This window comes from Corvus kubaryi, unplaced genomic scaffold (assembly GCF_017639235.1).
Source record: "Corvus kubaryi isolate FWS band 111438036 unplaced genomic scaffold, C.kubaryi_AGA036_p1.0 65293, whole genome shotgun sequence".
NCBI classification, from domain to species: Eukaryota; Metazoa; Chordata; class Aves; order Passeriformes; family Corvidae; genus Corvus; species Corvus kubaryi.
In genome coordinates, this window is record NW_024581898.1 from 7,199 (window position 1) to 23,446 (window position 16,248).

Sequence of the window (16,248 nt, forward strand, 5' to 3'; positions counted from 1 at the left end):
CTGAAAAAATTAGTAAATTGGCAAAAAATTGCAACTGCTACAAAATTATAGACATTTGTTAATTTCTGGTCTTGCCTGAGACCAATGAATTCTCGAGTTTCAGAGGAGTCTAAAAATGAAGCAGATTGGAATTACAATGCAAGTGAAATTCAGAGGAAAAAAGATACTATGGAGATGCAAGGAACGTTCTGAGCCTTTTATAGAGATTGCTTGATCTCAAATTTACTGTTATCACTCTTTAAAAGACAATATATCATTATCATTTTAAGAAAAATCTCCCATCTTGTATTCTGTAACAATAAAAAAAGGAATGACAGACACAAAATGTTAGAAGCTGTGAAACATGAGATGATTTTGTTGCCAAAAAATCTGTGATGCAAAGGGGTCGCTACAGAGGAAGGCCACAATGCAGGTTCACACTGTCTAAAAATCAAGTTAATCAGTTGCTACACATGCATCTACAACTGGCCTTTGGGCAGTGTGATTCCCATCTCCCTTTTTCCGAGGTACTGCATTGAAATTTATTGCTACTAAGCTACCATTAAACCTGGAATAGGGCACAACCTCTTTGAATGTGGGCAATGGAACTGAACTGCCCAAAAAAGTTCCAAGGTGAGCTTCCGGCAGGGTGGCAGTTCCATGCAGTAGCCAGAGGATACAGATTCTGCATATGCCCTGAGACTGAGAGCACTAAAACTCTGAAAGATGCACTCCTGAATCCCAGTGTGTAATGACAAAATTTAAGAATAAGCAAAATGAGTATATTTTGCAGGTTTTGAATAACCTTTAGGGTGCAAAACAGGTTCTGTTCTCATTTAATCAGCTATTGATACAGGTATGGGAACACTCCAGCTGCTGTCAAGAACTTGGGGGCCCGGGCCACTTTCCAAGTATTTTCAGACATACATTTGGCAAAGCAATCTCTCTCTCAGATTATGATTGTCAGTTAATCTTTTCTCTACACCCCCTTCTTCTATTTTACCTCCCTCCTTTTTTTTATATGTAGATAACATTCAACACACATTTCTTTCTCTGTATCTGATATTACACAAGAGCAAAGCCTCTCCACCTTCGTTAAACAAAATTATTTCCTCTGATGGGTGGGCCACCTGGAACATAAAGTTATTTTAGCAGGAACTAATGTCATTTCTGGCAGGACAGCCAAGAGTATCCTCATTGGCACATCCTAGGTGGTAGTGCTGAACTCCCCAGCGGGGTGAAAGGCAGGGTGAGAAGCATTCTTGAGTCACACGGATCACAGATTAAATCCAATGACTGAAAAAAAGAAAAATACAAAGACCGGAATGTGTAAACAGTGAAGGGGAAAAAAAGTGGAAATAAGAATTAAACTTGAAGCCTTTTCATTAAAACTCTCTGGAAGGGTGTCACAGTGCAACACCAGCTTTATGGGCCTTTTCGTTGGCACTCTTTTACCCAGTAACTCAAGCATATATTTAATAAAACTCTTTATGTATCCTAATGGTAGTAACGTAATATTTGTGAGCCTAAATATATTCTCAGCAACGGCACCAGAGCTAGTCTTAGTACTACTAAAACTATTCAACAGGACTAGAATGCAGGGTGTCATGCCCTTCTTTTGCTAGCTACTACTGCCAACACCAGACATGCTAATGGATGCCCTTATTCTATTCAGTAACAATAGACACCACCGGTGCCAAGGGCAGCTTCCACTTTTGTGTCTGGTTTACACATCGCTGCGAAGCAGCTCAGGCACCACTACTAGCATGTATGTCCCTGCACTTCTGTGGTTTATTCATGATCACAAGTGTTTGTTGCAAAAGGAAACGTGCTTTACATGGGCTCTGGTTCGATATAAAATTGAATAGGAAAACTAAATCACCTGCAGACAGAAAGTTAGGGTTTTTCTTCAGTCAAAATACCAAGACATCTGGAGATCTTTATGACAAAACGTAGCATGATAAATCAGATCTCACCAGTATAGCTGTAAATATTACAAATCAGCAATGCAAGGCAGCTGTTCAACAGTTTTCTTGCAGGTAAGGGCAACTTGAAATGGATGTCTGAAATCTGAAGCAGTTATTAATACTGAACCTACATTTGGGTAGAAAACAGTAACACTTTAAATTGGGAATTAGAATTACAGAAGAAACATGAGTCCAAATCCAGAAGAGACACACAAAAGAGAAGCAGATAGTTTTCAATGGCCAGCATCTAAGGGGCTTAGCAGGACCAGAACAAACAATTTTTTGCACTTTGATTAAAAGGCTTATCGAAAAATTGCCATATTTTTCACAAAGGTGTCAAAGTAGAAAGATGAACTTTCAGCCTTAGCTCAATGTCATGCTGCAGTGCATAAGAAAAGAACAAACACAAGCTTACAAATGCAGTTTGTTCTCTGTATCATGAAAGCCTGGCAGAACTCCAATGCTGGAGTAATGCCAAACCAGCACACCAGTGTCTTTGATCTTCTAAAGCTCATGTTTTTCCTTTAGTGTTTAACATCTCAACTAATTTAAAATCAATGTACAAACGGCTTTCAGAAACAATTGTGAGCAGCCAAAGTCTCGACATTTCATAACTATTCAGGTCGTTGGCAACTGTCACAAGTGGAAACTTGGAAAGCTTCAGGCACGGAGCTGTCGGCAGCTCAAACACCCTCGCTGCCCTGCATGGCTGTGCGCTGCTGTTGGGAGCTTGCTGAACACCTGCATTCCCCCATGGGCACAGTATTTCGAGGCTTTCTACCTACAAAACTTTTATTTGTCTGAACCCACGATCTATCAGATCTGACACCAACCCATCGCGGCAGGGTGATTTTCTTCGTCAGACACCACAGAAATGCTCACTTCACTCCTTACACAGCACTGCTGCTCCTCGGGAACAGGCTGGGGGCAGCGGTGTGACACCCCTGAGGGATTTCTGCCCAATCTCCTGCAACTTCCACTCATCAATCACTAACCTCACTGCTTTTACGGTCTTCTTAGCCCGTTTTTAGCCCATTCTCATGGCATCTGCTACAGCTCCACTCTTGGCACTTGTGTTCCCCAGGATTCTGCCTAGGACTGCTTGTGACAGACCGGCTCCGGAAAGGAGACCAGAGAGAGATTTCAGCTGCATCGCCATGCCAGGCCCGGTTCACCGCCTCCTCAAGGCACTGCTCAACTTTGGCGACCGCCACCGCGGGCGAGCACGGCCCGGGCAGCCAGGGCGGCCCCTCACGGCCCCTCACGGCCCCTCACGGCCCCTCACGGCCCCTCATGGCCCCAGACCCGCGGCCCCTCGCGGCCCCTCGCGGCCCCTCACGGCCCCCGCTAGCCCCGCCCCCCGCTAGCCCCGCCCCCCGCCGCGCGCCAGAGCCCCACCGAGCGCCCCCTTGTCTGATGCAATTCGCTTCCCCCCTTGCTCTCGGCCTCGGGCCAATCACGGGCTCTGCCTCCCGTGACGTCACGCCCCCAGCCAATGAGCGAGAGCCACGATGGTAGAAATGCGGGCGGGGCGCAGCCGGCCGCGCTGGTGACGCCGGGCAGCGTGTGCGCCGTCCTCCCGTTCCGCTATGGCCGCGCTGCCCGGTGCCGCGGCCCCGCGGCTGCTCCTCATCCCCAGCAAAGCGGCCGAGGCTCCCGGCCCCGCGGCTGCCCGGCATCTCTCTGTTGTCCTGCCGGCAGGAGCCGACGCCGGCCTCCCGGGCATGGACACCACGCAGCCGGCCCGCAAGCGGCAGCGGCTCACGCATCTGAGCCCGGAGGAGAAGGCGCTGCGCAGGTGAGTGGGGGGCAGTGGTGGGTGGGAAGGCTCCGGCTTTCCCGTCGCGCTGATGGCCGCTCTGCCCCGCAGGAAGCTGAAGAACCGCGTGGCGGCCCAGAGTGCCCGCGACAGGAAGAAGGCGCGGATGACAGAGCTGGAGCAGCAGGTGGTGGAGCTGGAGGAGGAGGTAAGGGGCTGGGGGAGGTAAGGGGTTGGAGGAGGAGGACGTGGTAATGAGCGGTCTCCCTGCCTCACGGCTCTTTGCAGAACCAGAAGCTGCTGCGGGAAAACCAGCTCTTGCGGGAAAGGACGTGTAACCTCGTGCGGGAGAACCAGGAGCTCCGCTGCCGCCTGGGTTTAGATGCTCTGAAGACGGAGGAGGAGGAGGGTGACAAGTTCCAGGTGAGCCGCGCTGCTGCTGTGTCCGCCCCCTGCTCGGGCAGAGCTGGCCCGCTCCCTCCCGGGGTAACCTCGGTGCTGTCGGCACGGATATGCCGGAAATACCTTTGTCCTCCAAATGGAGGCTCTCCTGAAACTCAGCAGCTGCCAAGTCGAAATGGGTGCCACTCGTAGTGTGGGAGGTAGAAAGCTGACTAGTTCCAAGCTGGTTTAAGACAGTTTTATCTGCTTTTCTGTGTCTCGTTATAGAAGTGAAGTAGAAGCTGTTATAGTCACATAGGCGTGTCTCATGAGAACAGGAGTTGTGGTGGGGAGGGTGAGGCTCTCATTTCAAAGTGGCAAATAAAAGAAATACGCAAGTATATGGTAGGTTCAGTTAACTTTGGAAGTGGTCTTACCTTCAGGTTTCTACAGAACAAGTAAATAAAGAATTTAATGATGGAAACCTTTGCAGAAAAATTATGATCTTCAAGATTACGTTCTGTACTGCCTGCAAGAACATTTGCAGTGACTTGAGTTTTTTTGTCTTGGTACAGGTTGTGAAGGAATCCCAGGTGGATGAGATTAGATTGGTGACCGGGTCCGCTGAGTCCGCAGCACTCAGACTACGTGTTCCTCTGCAGCAGGTGCAGGCCCAGCAGTCACCATTTCTGATAGTTTCCACATGGATTCTGGTGGCAGTGACTCTTCAGACTCTGAGGTGAGCATCAAGTCCTATACAAACTGTCCATGAAATTTGGAACCACTGTAGGTTTAAGACTAGTGTTATAACTTCCTGATGTTAAATCATTTGATGATTTCCATTTATAGTTGGTTTGTTTTCCAAGTTTTGGAATGTCATACCTGTGGCTCAGAACAGCTGTTAGGCTGTATCCAGTGAGTACAGGAGTTCAACAACACCCACATGAAAAAACCCAGCCCCCACAGCTTTGGTCATGTGCAGGTCTGCCTAAGCCAGGTTTTGGTCTATGCTTTGTGTAGCTGGCAGGCACAGTGGTGTTTTTACTTGATGGGTACAAGATCTCAAGGAGCTTCTAATAGTGGCTGTGAATCTCAAATGCGTGTATGATGGACAAAGAATGAGTGTGCTCTGGAACAGACTGCCCAGGAGGGTGTGGAGTCTCCCTCACTGGACATAGTCAAGAACCGTCTGGGTGCAATACTGTGCCATGTGCTCTAGGATGACTCTGCTTGAGCAGGGAAGTTGGACCAGATGTGATCTAGTGTGGTCACTTCTGAGCTGGCAGATTCTGTGAATTTCTGCAAGATAAGTAATTGCCTTAACCATGTGTTTGTTCTTGGGAAAGCAACTGTAATTGCATTAGTGTATTTTAACTTCCACATGGGGTTTAACAGATGCTGTGTTTGGTGTTTGGCTGTAACAGTAATAAACTGTCCCTCTAAAATAGTATTTCATTTTGCAGTCTGATCTCCTATTGGGCTTTCTGGACAGTCTGGACCCAGAGATGTTTCTCAGATATGCTGATTCAGAGTCAACGTGCCTGGAAAAGCTGGAGGAAGAGATCTCTGGAGAAACAAATTCCATACCAACCGCCCTGTCTCCCTCTTTGGGGTCCCCATCAGCTAAGCTGGAAGCCATTAATGAACTCATAAGGTTTGATCACGTGTATACAAAACCCCTGGTAGTGGAGATTCCTGTTGAAATGGGCAACCAAACCAATATGCTAGTGAAAATTGAGAAAGAAAATCTCTCTTCATCTGACGACAAGGCTATCGCTGAGGTCCCAGTGTCTGTGAAGAAGGAACCTGTAGACAGCTTCATGCCTGAACTGGGCATTTCTCATCTGCTTTCTTCCTGTCATAATCTTGAAGCCTCAAGCTACTTGTTGGATGGCTGTAGTGACTCTGGGTATGAAGGATCCCTGTCGCCCTTCAGTGATACATCGTCTCCGCTTGGCACTGACCATGCGTGGGAGGATAGTTTTGCCAAGGAACTCTTTCCCCAGCTCATCAGTGTCTAACCTGGTAGTGTTAACTCCCCTTGGATAACTGTCCTGGCAAGATACCAGCATATGCCCCTTTGAGGGGTGTGTGTGGGGAAAATCAAGTCCATTCAGAAAAGTGTTGCTAATTTTTACCCATGCTAGTAGATGGCGTGATGGTATGAAAAAGCCTGGGGTGTTCTGTCCTGCCCTGGCTTCCCCCCAATCAGTGTTGGCTTAGGAGAGAGGCAGGTTTATTTCTCAGTAACTTGCTAACTCTGTATGAACCCGAAAATGTTTTGGTTTCAGGTTAAAATTTTAACACCAAAAACTTAAGTGGGATATTCATGTATTGACAACTGGGCTGAACCTTAATAATCTCTAAGTCTTACAGCTTCACTAAATGCTTCTTTTCCATTTGCTATGTAGAGTTGCTTTCTCCATTTAATATTTAACTGTATTGTTGCAATTAAAATGCAGTGCAGCTCACTGACGTTTTTGTGCCTCAGAACTCAGTGGGGAGGGGACAGTATCTGGGCCTTGGAGAATTTAAGTTTAGGTCTCTCGGTGTCTCATCCTGCCACAATGCATTGATGAGCAGTGCTCATATGGTGTCTGCAGCTGGAAGCTTCGGTTTCCTTTTGGGGGCACTGGATGTGATAGAGAGGTTTGTGTGAAGGCCAGAGCCACTAGAGCAAGACCTTCAGCCTCTATAAGGCAGGCAGGTGGCATGAGCTTCAAGTTTTGAGTATTCAGAAGTCATGGCAGTGGTGGCACTGTGGTGGCCAGCAATGCTGTCCAAAATGCTCAGTCTGAAGGGAGGTGGGTACGAGACAGGCATAGTGTGAAAAAGGTTGCAGATTCTGTGTTACCACTGGAAATCCTGAAGCATCAAATGAACTTGTCAGGAGCTAATTTCAAATACCACAGCACAACTCCTCATTGTCCATGTCCATTTGCTCCAGTATTACAATATTAAAATGACTTGGAGAGGCAGAAGAAACTGAAATTTTATATTGAAATTAAGGGAGCTGTTGCAGGTGTTGGTGCAGCTGTTCTTGGTTTCAGTACTATTTCATGTTTTGCATTCAATTTTGGCAAAAATAACTTGGGGCAGGAAAGGAAAGAAAACCAGAGGTGTTTCAGTCACTAATATTAAAGGTGATAGGACTGCTTTGGATTACAAGCTTGGGTAACCTAGTTTGTAATGAAGGATTCTATCGGAATAGTAGATAGAAGTAAAGATTACAGGTGTATAGTAAAACAAATTTAGATTGAAAATCCAAGCAGTTAGAGAATAAGTTGCTTTACTTTCAAGGTGGGGAACAGGGATGGCTGCAAGACTATCAAATAAATTGTTGCGAGTCCAGAAAACAAACAGAAGAGAGGATTTGATCTGTAGTTTTGCATTACTTTTTGTTAGCATTATTGGAACTTTGTATGACATTAAATTCCCTTCTTAAGTAGTGCAATACGTGAGTAAACATAGTAATTGATGGAAGTGGCTCTGTTTGGTACTGCAGTACTTGCAGGAAGTGTGTGTGTTCCTGAGAATTTGATGTTTGGGACTGAGTCTCTGCAGGTACAGCCTGTTCCTGGCTTCTCCCCAGGCACTTCACAGTGACCGTGTGCGGGGTGGAGTGTGAGGGCAGTGCCAGGGGTGAAGCAGATGATTCCTGGCAGGGTCTGTTCCCCGTGGCTCCCGAGCAGGGCCAGCCTGCCAGCAGCGGCCCCACCCGCAGCCCCCGCCCACCTTCCACGGGGCCCCAGCCCCTCGTGGCAACCACGAGCAAGCGATTTTCAACGGCTAAAAAAATCCAAGTGTGTTGTTATTAAGAAGTGTGTGTGTTATTAAGAAGTTAGTGTCCTTTCCATCACACTAGAACATGGGCTGTGTTACCATTTCAACGTTGTTAAGCACAGGAGACAAATGCTCAAGAACATGGTCTTTACACTGTTTTGCTTCCCCTTTTTCAACTTAACAGTTATATCCTGGCATGCTTTGTCCTGACTTACTACGAGCACTGGGGCCCAAGACAAGCTGTTAATATTTGAGATCTCTTCCACTAAAAACACAGAACTAGTTCTTGTTTGGCATCTAGAAGCCTAATACCATTCTGAATTCCAATAAGCACTAGTATTTTCCACTAGAATCATGTCCACTAAGTGCTACCAAGGCAGATTGAGGGGGGTTTTTAAATAAATGCACTACTGTGAACTTCCCCAGATTAAAGTGTGAGAATCTAAACTCTGAACTGTGGATCTGTAATCTGAGCTCTTCCTGTAGATGAGAGATGCCAAGTTAAACTAAAGCCAGGCAAAGCTGGGACAGCAGGGGAAGGGTAGCAGAGGGCAGCAGCTTTCATCATTGCAGCATGTTTCCTGCAGGCTACTGCTTTCCAGTTGCTCAGTCTCCTGGAGTCCTACTTGGCTCAGACACAGGGATCCAGATGCTGTGGTTCACATAAATGATCCATGACAGAAGCCATACATCTGCTCTAGCTAACTGATACAAGACACAGGGCCTGGAATAACTAAAAGTCCAGTTCCAAGCCCATACCAAAATAAATTCTGTACCTCACCACAGGGTTGGCCCCGTAACTGGGATACTCCTCCAGACCTTATGACCTCCCAGCCACACCCCCCTCACAACCGCCAGCCAGGAGAACCTTACACAATCTTACAGGGGCTGGCTTTCACACTGTTCCTTTCCTCTGCACTGAAGCACCATTACCCAAGGGACAATATAAGTAAGTCAATGTTTGGCCCTGCCTAGAAAAGACTGGTTTGTTTTTGTTTTTTTTTAATACAAATTGGAAGTGCTATTTTTTCTGTCCTAAAAGCAAAGGCAATGCTGGTCTACCACGCCAACCTTTTTTCCTTCAGCTGTTTCAAAAACTCTTGAACAGAAGATGGTAAACAGAAAAGCAAAGTGTTATACTCCAACAAAATTATTAAAATCTGAATTTGTTTTAAAACTCTCAAGTTTTTTTACAATTTAATAATACCTAGCTTGCTTAGTTCTGAATGATTTTATTCTGAAGTAAAATGAAAGATCTGAAAGCACAAACTACAGCAGCACTTCTTGGTACCCCTACTGCTTTGCCAGAGGCCTTTGGGTTGTGACAGAATTAAAACAACTCTTCCTTTCTGGCAGCTTCAGGTTTATTCTACCCAGCTGTTGCCTTCCCTTGTCCTGCTGAATACTGTGAAGGAAAAAAGGGACATGCCTTTGAGATGACATAGTTAAATTCAATCTCCTTAAGCCAGAAGAGTACTTTACTGTCCAGCTGAAGGACTGGACATGGGCTCCCAAGGTTTTTTCACTCTTACCAGGAATGAAACAGCCATCTAAAAAATATTTTAGAAAATTTATTGAAAACTGACATACAAAGGGTGATTTGGTCCCAAGAGAAGACAGACCAGAATCGCATCTTCTGTATTTCAAAATAAGGTTTCTCCTAATACTGCATCGCATCTGCCATCCCGTTTGTGAACAGCATTAATAAAAGTCTTTTAATGAAGACAACAACAAATGAAACTCACAAATACAGAAGTCTGTAAATGCCCACAGCTTGATCTCTCATCCAATCACCCTCTACAAGTGATTGCTGTAGTGAGGACCTTGCTCAGTGCTCCTGACAGGTGGTTCCCACTCTAGCCCACTCTTCCATCAGTTTAATCAACCCCACTGTCTCCTTTCACAAGGGCAGAAATGCGTTGTGAAAAAATGAAAGCAAATGTTTTCTGTCAAAGCAAAATTCTTAAGACAATTTTTCTCCATCTCATGGTCTTCGTCAATAGTGCACCACTATATTCTTGTTTTAGATAGCAGGTAACAGGTCAGTGATGCCCTATCGACACTGAATTAAGAGGAAGGACAACCTTTGGTACAAACCTAGCAGGAAAAAACGTGTGCTTAAAAGCCATCTACAACAATTTCTTATTCTGCAAATCTGATATGCAATCTGGTGGTTTTAAGAGGAAAACAACTGCATCATTTGATGTATTTAGGCCTCCTACAATTTTTTACATCTTCTGTTGCAATTTTAGTGTCACTGAGATGGTTTCATCACATTTTTGAAATTTTCCTTCTTTCTTTTCAGTTTATTTAGGATTCAGAGCTTTCACCTAAAATACTTCCAACCTTGAACTTCTACTATAATCCAGCAAGCTGAAAACCAGTTACTTACTTGGAGGCACCACGTTTTCTACCTGCAGTGACTACAGCCTTCTCCAAACTGTGTTGCTTTACACTCTACTCAGACACTGGAGTGAGTCAAAGGCTGTAGGTTTTAAGCACATTCAGCAGCTTAATAATACATAAGAAATTCTGCACAGTTCATGCGAGAGATTTATAGCAGACCCTGAAATGAAATTAGACATTATAACAAGATACACTGCACATGTTCTTCAACTTAATAAACCTTCCAGAATAAGTACAGGTGCATACTGGTTTCCAGAGTAATACCTAATGAAATGTTGGAGTGTTTTTAGTGAAGCTCTGAAATGTTTTATCAAGAGACAGGAAATTTCAGACAACCTTCAACAAAAGCAGCAAGATAAACAGGGTTTAACAAACAGGGGTATCTTCTGAACAACCAAAAGGAAATAAAGGATGACTGCAAAAAGAGAAGCTTGATTTTAAACTTTCAGCTATGGGTTATTCAACAGTAAGGAGTATCATCACAAAGATTATCTCAGCTGTGCAAAGGAAGAGTAGATTTTCTTATGTGAGCAGCTGCATTACTGTGTACTTGCTCCTTCATGTTAGCAAGATGTCAAAACCAGATTGGGATGTAGGACTCTGAACAGAACCTATTACTTGGAAAGGAATTTCTTAGGAAAAGCCTCAATTCAGGTATCTCTGAGAAAGCTCAAGGACTTACAAACAAAAGATAAAACGCTTCAACAAGTCAAAGAACCTCAAGCATAAGGAACTGCTGTGCACTGAGAAAAGGTACAAGCAATTGTGGATTCCTTTTCTTGGCACCCTGCTCAGGGGTAGAAAACTCTTTTGGCATACATCTGTATAAAAAAATGTGACACTACATTATTGGCACATACTGTGGCTTAAATTTTAAGTCTAGATTCTCTCAGAAAGAAGACAGGCATCTCCTTTACTTCACCACCAATGCCAGCAGTCTCAAAGGCTGGGACTCGGTTACAGACAATAATCAAGCATTTGACCCTCTTTATGGCAGCAAGCAGCTCCCTGGTATCTGATTTATTTACCATGTTTATCCAAATTAAAGGATGCCATTCACTTCATCAAAAGCTACACTGTCTTCAACTGACTTTCCGACTCAATGCATCAAAAGAATCTCAGCACAATGTAAAATGTGAATCTCTTTGCTGAGAACTACTTTTCTCCAGACTTTGCATTGTTTGGGGAGGACATTAAAAACCCACAAATAAAATTTAGAAGCCAATGAACCAAAGATGACTGAAGTGAGCAGGTATCCTGCAAGTTATAAGCACCGGATTTACTTTCTAAAAAGCGAAGACTAATGCTCAGCTGTAACATTCCTTCCCTACCACCCCACAGATTGTACAATTTCTACATTTGAGTTTACATCAAGTCCAAACATAAGATGGTGTGAAAAGCTGTACTACCAGAGGAATTGCTCTTCTATCCAATACTAGATTACTAGGTATTTCTTCCTTTACATACCCTTTTGTAATTCAAATTAAACCAAATGGCCAAGCATAGTATGTGCACCGGTCTTAATGGCTCAGTAAGAGAAAGGTGTGGCTTAAGCCACAGTTACATTCAGTATTTGGATTTTATACTTTACCAAGGGCAATTAAGAGGATATTTCACCATTAAGCAAGATGGAAAGCTACTTCCCTGTTCCAAAGGCCTCTAAATTACCTTTTCAGTAAAAGTAAGAATATTTAACAGATTGGAACACAGAAATCTTAAGAGTGTTTCCTGGCCAAACCATGTCCTTATGATGGTTAGTAAGAAAACAAAAACCAAATAATATAACTTCAGATTCACACATCAAACCAGAAAAAAAAAATAAAAAACCACCAACAATAAGCATCAGAAGCTCACCACTTCCAGTCTAAAATCTGGCATCTACAACTCCATTTCTTCTTCTGCACACCCAGATATTCCCAAACTAGCATATGGATCTGGAGACATGGCAGTCTGTTGCGATCCAGGGAACGTTTCAGTCTGTGGGTCAAAAGGAGCTCTTGGGGATGGCTGCTTAGCTTGACACCCTTCTGTACTTTGCTGCTTGAAGTTTTTAACAGAAACAGACTTCAGTTTATCTGTCATAAATTCAGGAAGAGGTTTCCAAAGCACCAGCTCCATAGAAGGACGGCTCCTAGAAAGGATGGAGTTTCAGTAAAATTTAAGTTCTCAAAGCACATCTATTAAATGCAGAAGACTTGTATCATCATCTTTTGAGCTAGCTTAGAACTGTATTCCAGAAAATATAAGCCTTTTTTTCCCCCCTATTAAATTTCCTCTTCCCTAACCAGTTCCATTATTTCTAGTTCTAACCCTGTATTTTCTCTCTTTTTTGCACCAAACTTGACCACTGTTGGTCACACTTCAGGACCTTCTCATTTTGAAAATTCATATACATAAAAACAAAACTTATAATGGTTCACTCAACAAATTTCAATCTGTAGAAATGAGGAGTACAAAACAGACACTTGATGACCACTACAGTTACACTTATTTCTTTTGTTACATTAGGACAGTTTTTCCCATTTTTAACCAGGTGAATGGTCTGTTATACAATGCTGGCTGCATCATGCAGTAATTAAGGACATCTCCATAAACATGAAACGAGGTCTCTCTTTTCATTTGCACATGTTAGCTACATAGCACCATGATTTCCTCCAAAACTTACATAGATTCTATTATTTTCTTTGTCAGGACTTCACCAAAATCCCTCTTCATCCCTTTTTTAAGGGTATCTGACAGGATAAGAGTGGGCAGATTGCTAACATTTCCATCAGCATGAACTTCCTCATCTTCATCAATTATCCTAGGAATGGAGGGGGAAGAGGGAGATAAACACTATTGAGCATACTGTTATCAGGCACATCCACTGCAGACTATAGTCACATCTACGTGCTCTGCTCTGTGCAGATCTCTGACCTAGGCTGGGTACCAGAAGCAGCAGGGCCATGTTAACACGAGCCTCTCTTGGGCCAAAATACCCTGAGAAGGACTCTTACCACAGAAGCCACTGGAGCAGCAATGCCACTTCTGGTACCTGAGCTAGCTTGGTTATCTCTGTTATCCCAGCCCTGTCAGTGCAGACATACACTGAGAGAAAATAAACAAATTCCCTCCAGGGCAAACTGTACCATTCAGTCACATTACACAGGTGAGTCTCAGCTATGCAGTAGCTTTACCTTCTCAATTCCCCATAACTGGGCTTTGAGAATGATTGCCAAGGTACTGAAAACAGTGCTTCACTTTTCACAACATTGCACCAGTTTCTGAGATTAAATTGGCACAAGTTGTTGAAGCGTTTAGAACAAATGGAAGCATCTCCTTTGGTTTTGGTAAACCTTTTATAGAAAATTTAGCAGAGTAGCTGGGAACAGGGAACAATCCTCCAAGGGGCCCAAGGCAGATATAAACAGATAATAGAGACATACTTCACTACTCTGATTTATCCATGAAAAAAATAACAGTCTAACAGCACCTTGCTTCTCCTCATGCATCATCTATGGAATAATTTACAAAACAATCTTGTTTTTCAATTCCTGTAACTTTTGGCTTTTCTTATCATCTGCAGTGGTCATTTTAGATATTTTGGAATACCAGCTCAACTGCAATCAACTGATACATACACATGCCATTCCCAGCACCCCATTACCCCACATCACACCACCAGCAAGAAGAATCTCAGCCTTACTGCATATGTGCAGAGACCTCTCTGGTTCATGCTACTCTCTACACTGACAAATTCACATCTATTTTAAGTATTAATCACAGAACAAGCTGCGGTTGATTGAAAAAAACTGAGCTCAAGTCTGAGCAGGTAACTGTTGGAATTTGAGCTCTGGATGCTCACAGAAGAGCACTAAATCCCATTATGGTGTATTAAAGCTGCACAATGACTGTGAGCAGGGTGCTATTTACTCAGCATCTCCTGCTCTAGCACCCTCAATTTCATTTCACATTATCAGCCTAAAGACTCACAGGACCATAGGCAGCCTAAAACGAAATCATTTGAACAGCAGGTTCACCTGAGATTTACAGCAGTGTTATCACACTGCTAAGGGCTAGATTTACCCCTAAATGCCCACCAAAAAAGGGAAAGCTCAGCAAAGCCAGGCTACTCAATCCCTGCATTTACCTGTCCTCAATTTCCTGAAGTTTCCTGCGAGCAACCTCGCATTGCTGTTCCCCCATTGTCTGATCCATTTCTTCACAGGGAATTTCTAACATGGCAGTTTCAGGACCGCTGCCACCATACTGACTTGCTACCTCCCCAGCTGCCTGCTGACCTGCACAAAGAATCCATTCTTCAGTGTTGGGATTCAAAGGGCAATTTTTGGCTCCTGTCAGTCTCTTCTTCCGCACAGGACAGCTAGGAAACAAAGTAAGTTTACAATTGTCAAAAAAGAAATGTGGCATTCTACAGGAACAAATGTTATACAAAACGTGTTTCAGCAGCTTTGACACACTATGGCAATGCAACCTCAACAAAGAAAATAAATGTACATTGCTCTTAGTAAAATGTGAGTACCTACTCAGGAGAATCAGTGCCACACAATTAATTAGGTAACAGAAATGCATTCGGGCTCATGTGCAATTCAAGGGAAGAGTTCCAAATGGAAACAATGATAGATTTCCTTCCTGTTTGTACTGTAGGTGAGATGTGCTCAAATCTTTTACAAAACAAAAAGCAAATCAGGATTTTTCAGGCTATAAAAGACAAATTAATTTACCCTTCTGCCTCTTCTTCTAGCTTATGCTTCTTTCCACATCGCACAGAGACACTACAAAAGAAAAACAGTTACTTAGCTTCAAATTGTATCTTCTGATTACACTGATATTTTCAAATATTTTCCTCCCTTTAAAAATTTCAGCTAAGATCAACAGTCACAGTATGTCACCAGCTCTGAAGGGAGTAAAAGTTTGGAACAATAAATGACCACTTTGTTCCAAAGGAAGTCAAAGGCGGCTGTAATTGCTCAGTTCTCTGAACTTCTTCCATGCTAATTTCTTCTCCTTTATGTTATTTATTTTTCCACAAGGGGCAAGACCAATTGTTGCTAAAATTCAAATGCTTCAAGAAACAACACATAATCCAGCTCGAGTCTCGTAATACACTGTATCACAGGGACATACTCAAATGTGATCAAAACTCAATGTCTTATAGAATAATTTAAGATTTTTGTGCTCACATATAAGAAAGATAAAAATTTACAAAAAAAAACCAAAAAGATACATGACTTTGAAAGTGTGCGAAGATGCTAGTACACTCGATCACCGTTCTTGCCTTTTAAAAGGCTCCTTTATCCCCCACCAGCCAGCTTCAAGGTCCTAAGACGAGTACAATTTAACCTCCCACCAGTGCAACACTGCTACAAGGAAACAATTTCCAGCCGCCTCGCAAAGCGCCCGCCGCGGTTTCCCGCTGCCGGTGCTCCGGCCGCGGCCCTGCGGGAACGGCTCCGGCACTTACTGGCTGCGGCTCCTGCTGAAGGAGCTCACCGGGGCCACCGTAAGCCCCTCGCTGTGGCTCCCGAGCGCGGCCAGGGAGGCCAGGTCGAAGCTGCTCTGCAGACAGAGACCGGAGGATCCATCGGCGCCGTCGTTTCCGATCCCTGCCATGACCATCCCGGGCGGCTGCAGACGGCCGTGGCTGCCGACTAAGGGCTGCGGGCCGTGGCGGTCCGGGGCAGCGGCCGGAGCCGCGGGGAGCTCCACGGCCGAGCCCGCCGGGATACCGTGGCAGGATCTGCCTAGCGCTGCCATTTCCTGCTGCGGGGCAGAAAGCACACATCAACGCCGCAATCCGCGCTGCGCGACGCGCCGGCCCTGCCCGAGAGCTCCCGCAGGAGCCACGCACGAAAGCCGGGCCGAGCCGGGCCCGCGGCTGCCGCCGCCGCTACAGCCCAGCTCCTTCCAGGCCTTTCGCCGCGATCGGATAAGGACCCGCGAGCACTGTGGGAGCTGTAGTCCCGGGCACCC

At 44.6% G+C, this 16,248-nt stretch overlaps 2 protein-coding genes and 1 long non-coding RNA gene across 4 annotated transcripts; 1 reads left to right on the top strand and 2 right to left on the bottom strand.

The window, feature by feature from the left end:
- Positions 1-799: 799 nt before the first annotated feature.
- LOC121673242 lies at positions 800-3,211 on the bottom strand. Its single transcript, XR_006019164.1, has 2 exons — positions 1,862-3,211; positions 800-1,275 (listed from the first exon to the last, which is right to left on the bottom strand). It is a non-coding gene; the product is annotated as an uncharacterized LOC121673242 (long non-coding RNA).
- Positions 3,212-3,477: 266 nt separating this feature from the next.
- Positions 3,478-6,561, top strand: LOC121673245. Its single transcript, XM_042046401.1, is given in 6 exon segments — positions 3,478-3,744; positions 3,817-3,913; positions 3,994-4,128; positions 4,662-4,715; positions 4,718-4,825; positions 5,550-6,561. Coding segments are annotated over 6 exon segments (1,161 nt in total). The 5' UTR covers positions 3,478-3,535; the 3' UTR covers positions 6,108-6,561.
- A 2,859-nt stretch (positions 6,562-9,420) lies between these two features.
- LOC121673246 (coiled-coil domain-containing protein 117-like) lies at positions 9,421-16,186 on the bottom strand. 2 transcript variants are annotated; one of them, XM_042046402.1, is made up of 5 exons: positions 15,740-16,186; positions 15,000-15,050; positions 14,405-14,638; positions 12,941-13,078; positions 9,421-12,406 (listed from the first exon to the last, which is right to left on the bottom strand). In XM_042046402.1, the coding sequence occupies exons 1-5, from the start codon at positions 16,030-16,032 to the stop codon at positions 12,154-12,156; spliced, it is 969 nt and encodes a 322-aa protein (XP_041902336.1). In that variant the 5' UTR covers positions 16,033-16,186; the 3' UTR covers positions 9,421-12,153. The 2 variants fall into 2 exon arrangements, with proteins under 2 accessions (XP_041902336.1, XP_041902337.1); XM_042046403.1 differs by lacking the exon at positions 12,941-13,078.
- Positions 16,187-16,248: the final 62 nt, after the last annotated feature.

Excerpts from the sequence above, each read along its gene's own strand:
- LOC121673246 (XM_042046402.1), bottom strand. The coding sequence starts at position 16,032 with ATGGCAGCGCTAGGCAGATCCTGCCACGGTATCCCGGCGGGCTCGGCC. Across the intron at positions 15,051-15,739 it reads TTCAGCAGGAGCCGCAGCCA|TGTCTCTGTGCGATGTGGAA; the intron begins GTAAGTGCCGGA and ends TTTCTTTTGTAG. Across the intron at positions 12,407-12,940 it reads AAGAAAATAATAGAATCTAT|GAGCCGTCCTTCTATGGAGC; the intron begins GTAAGTTTTGGA and ends CATCCTTTCTAG.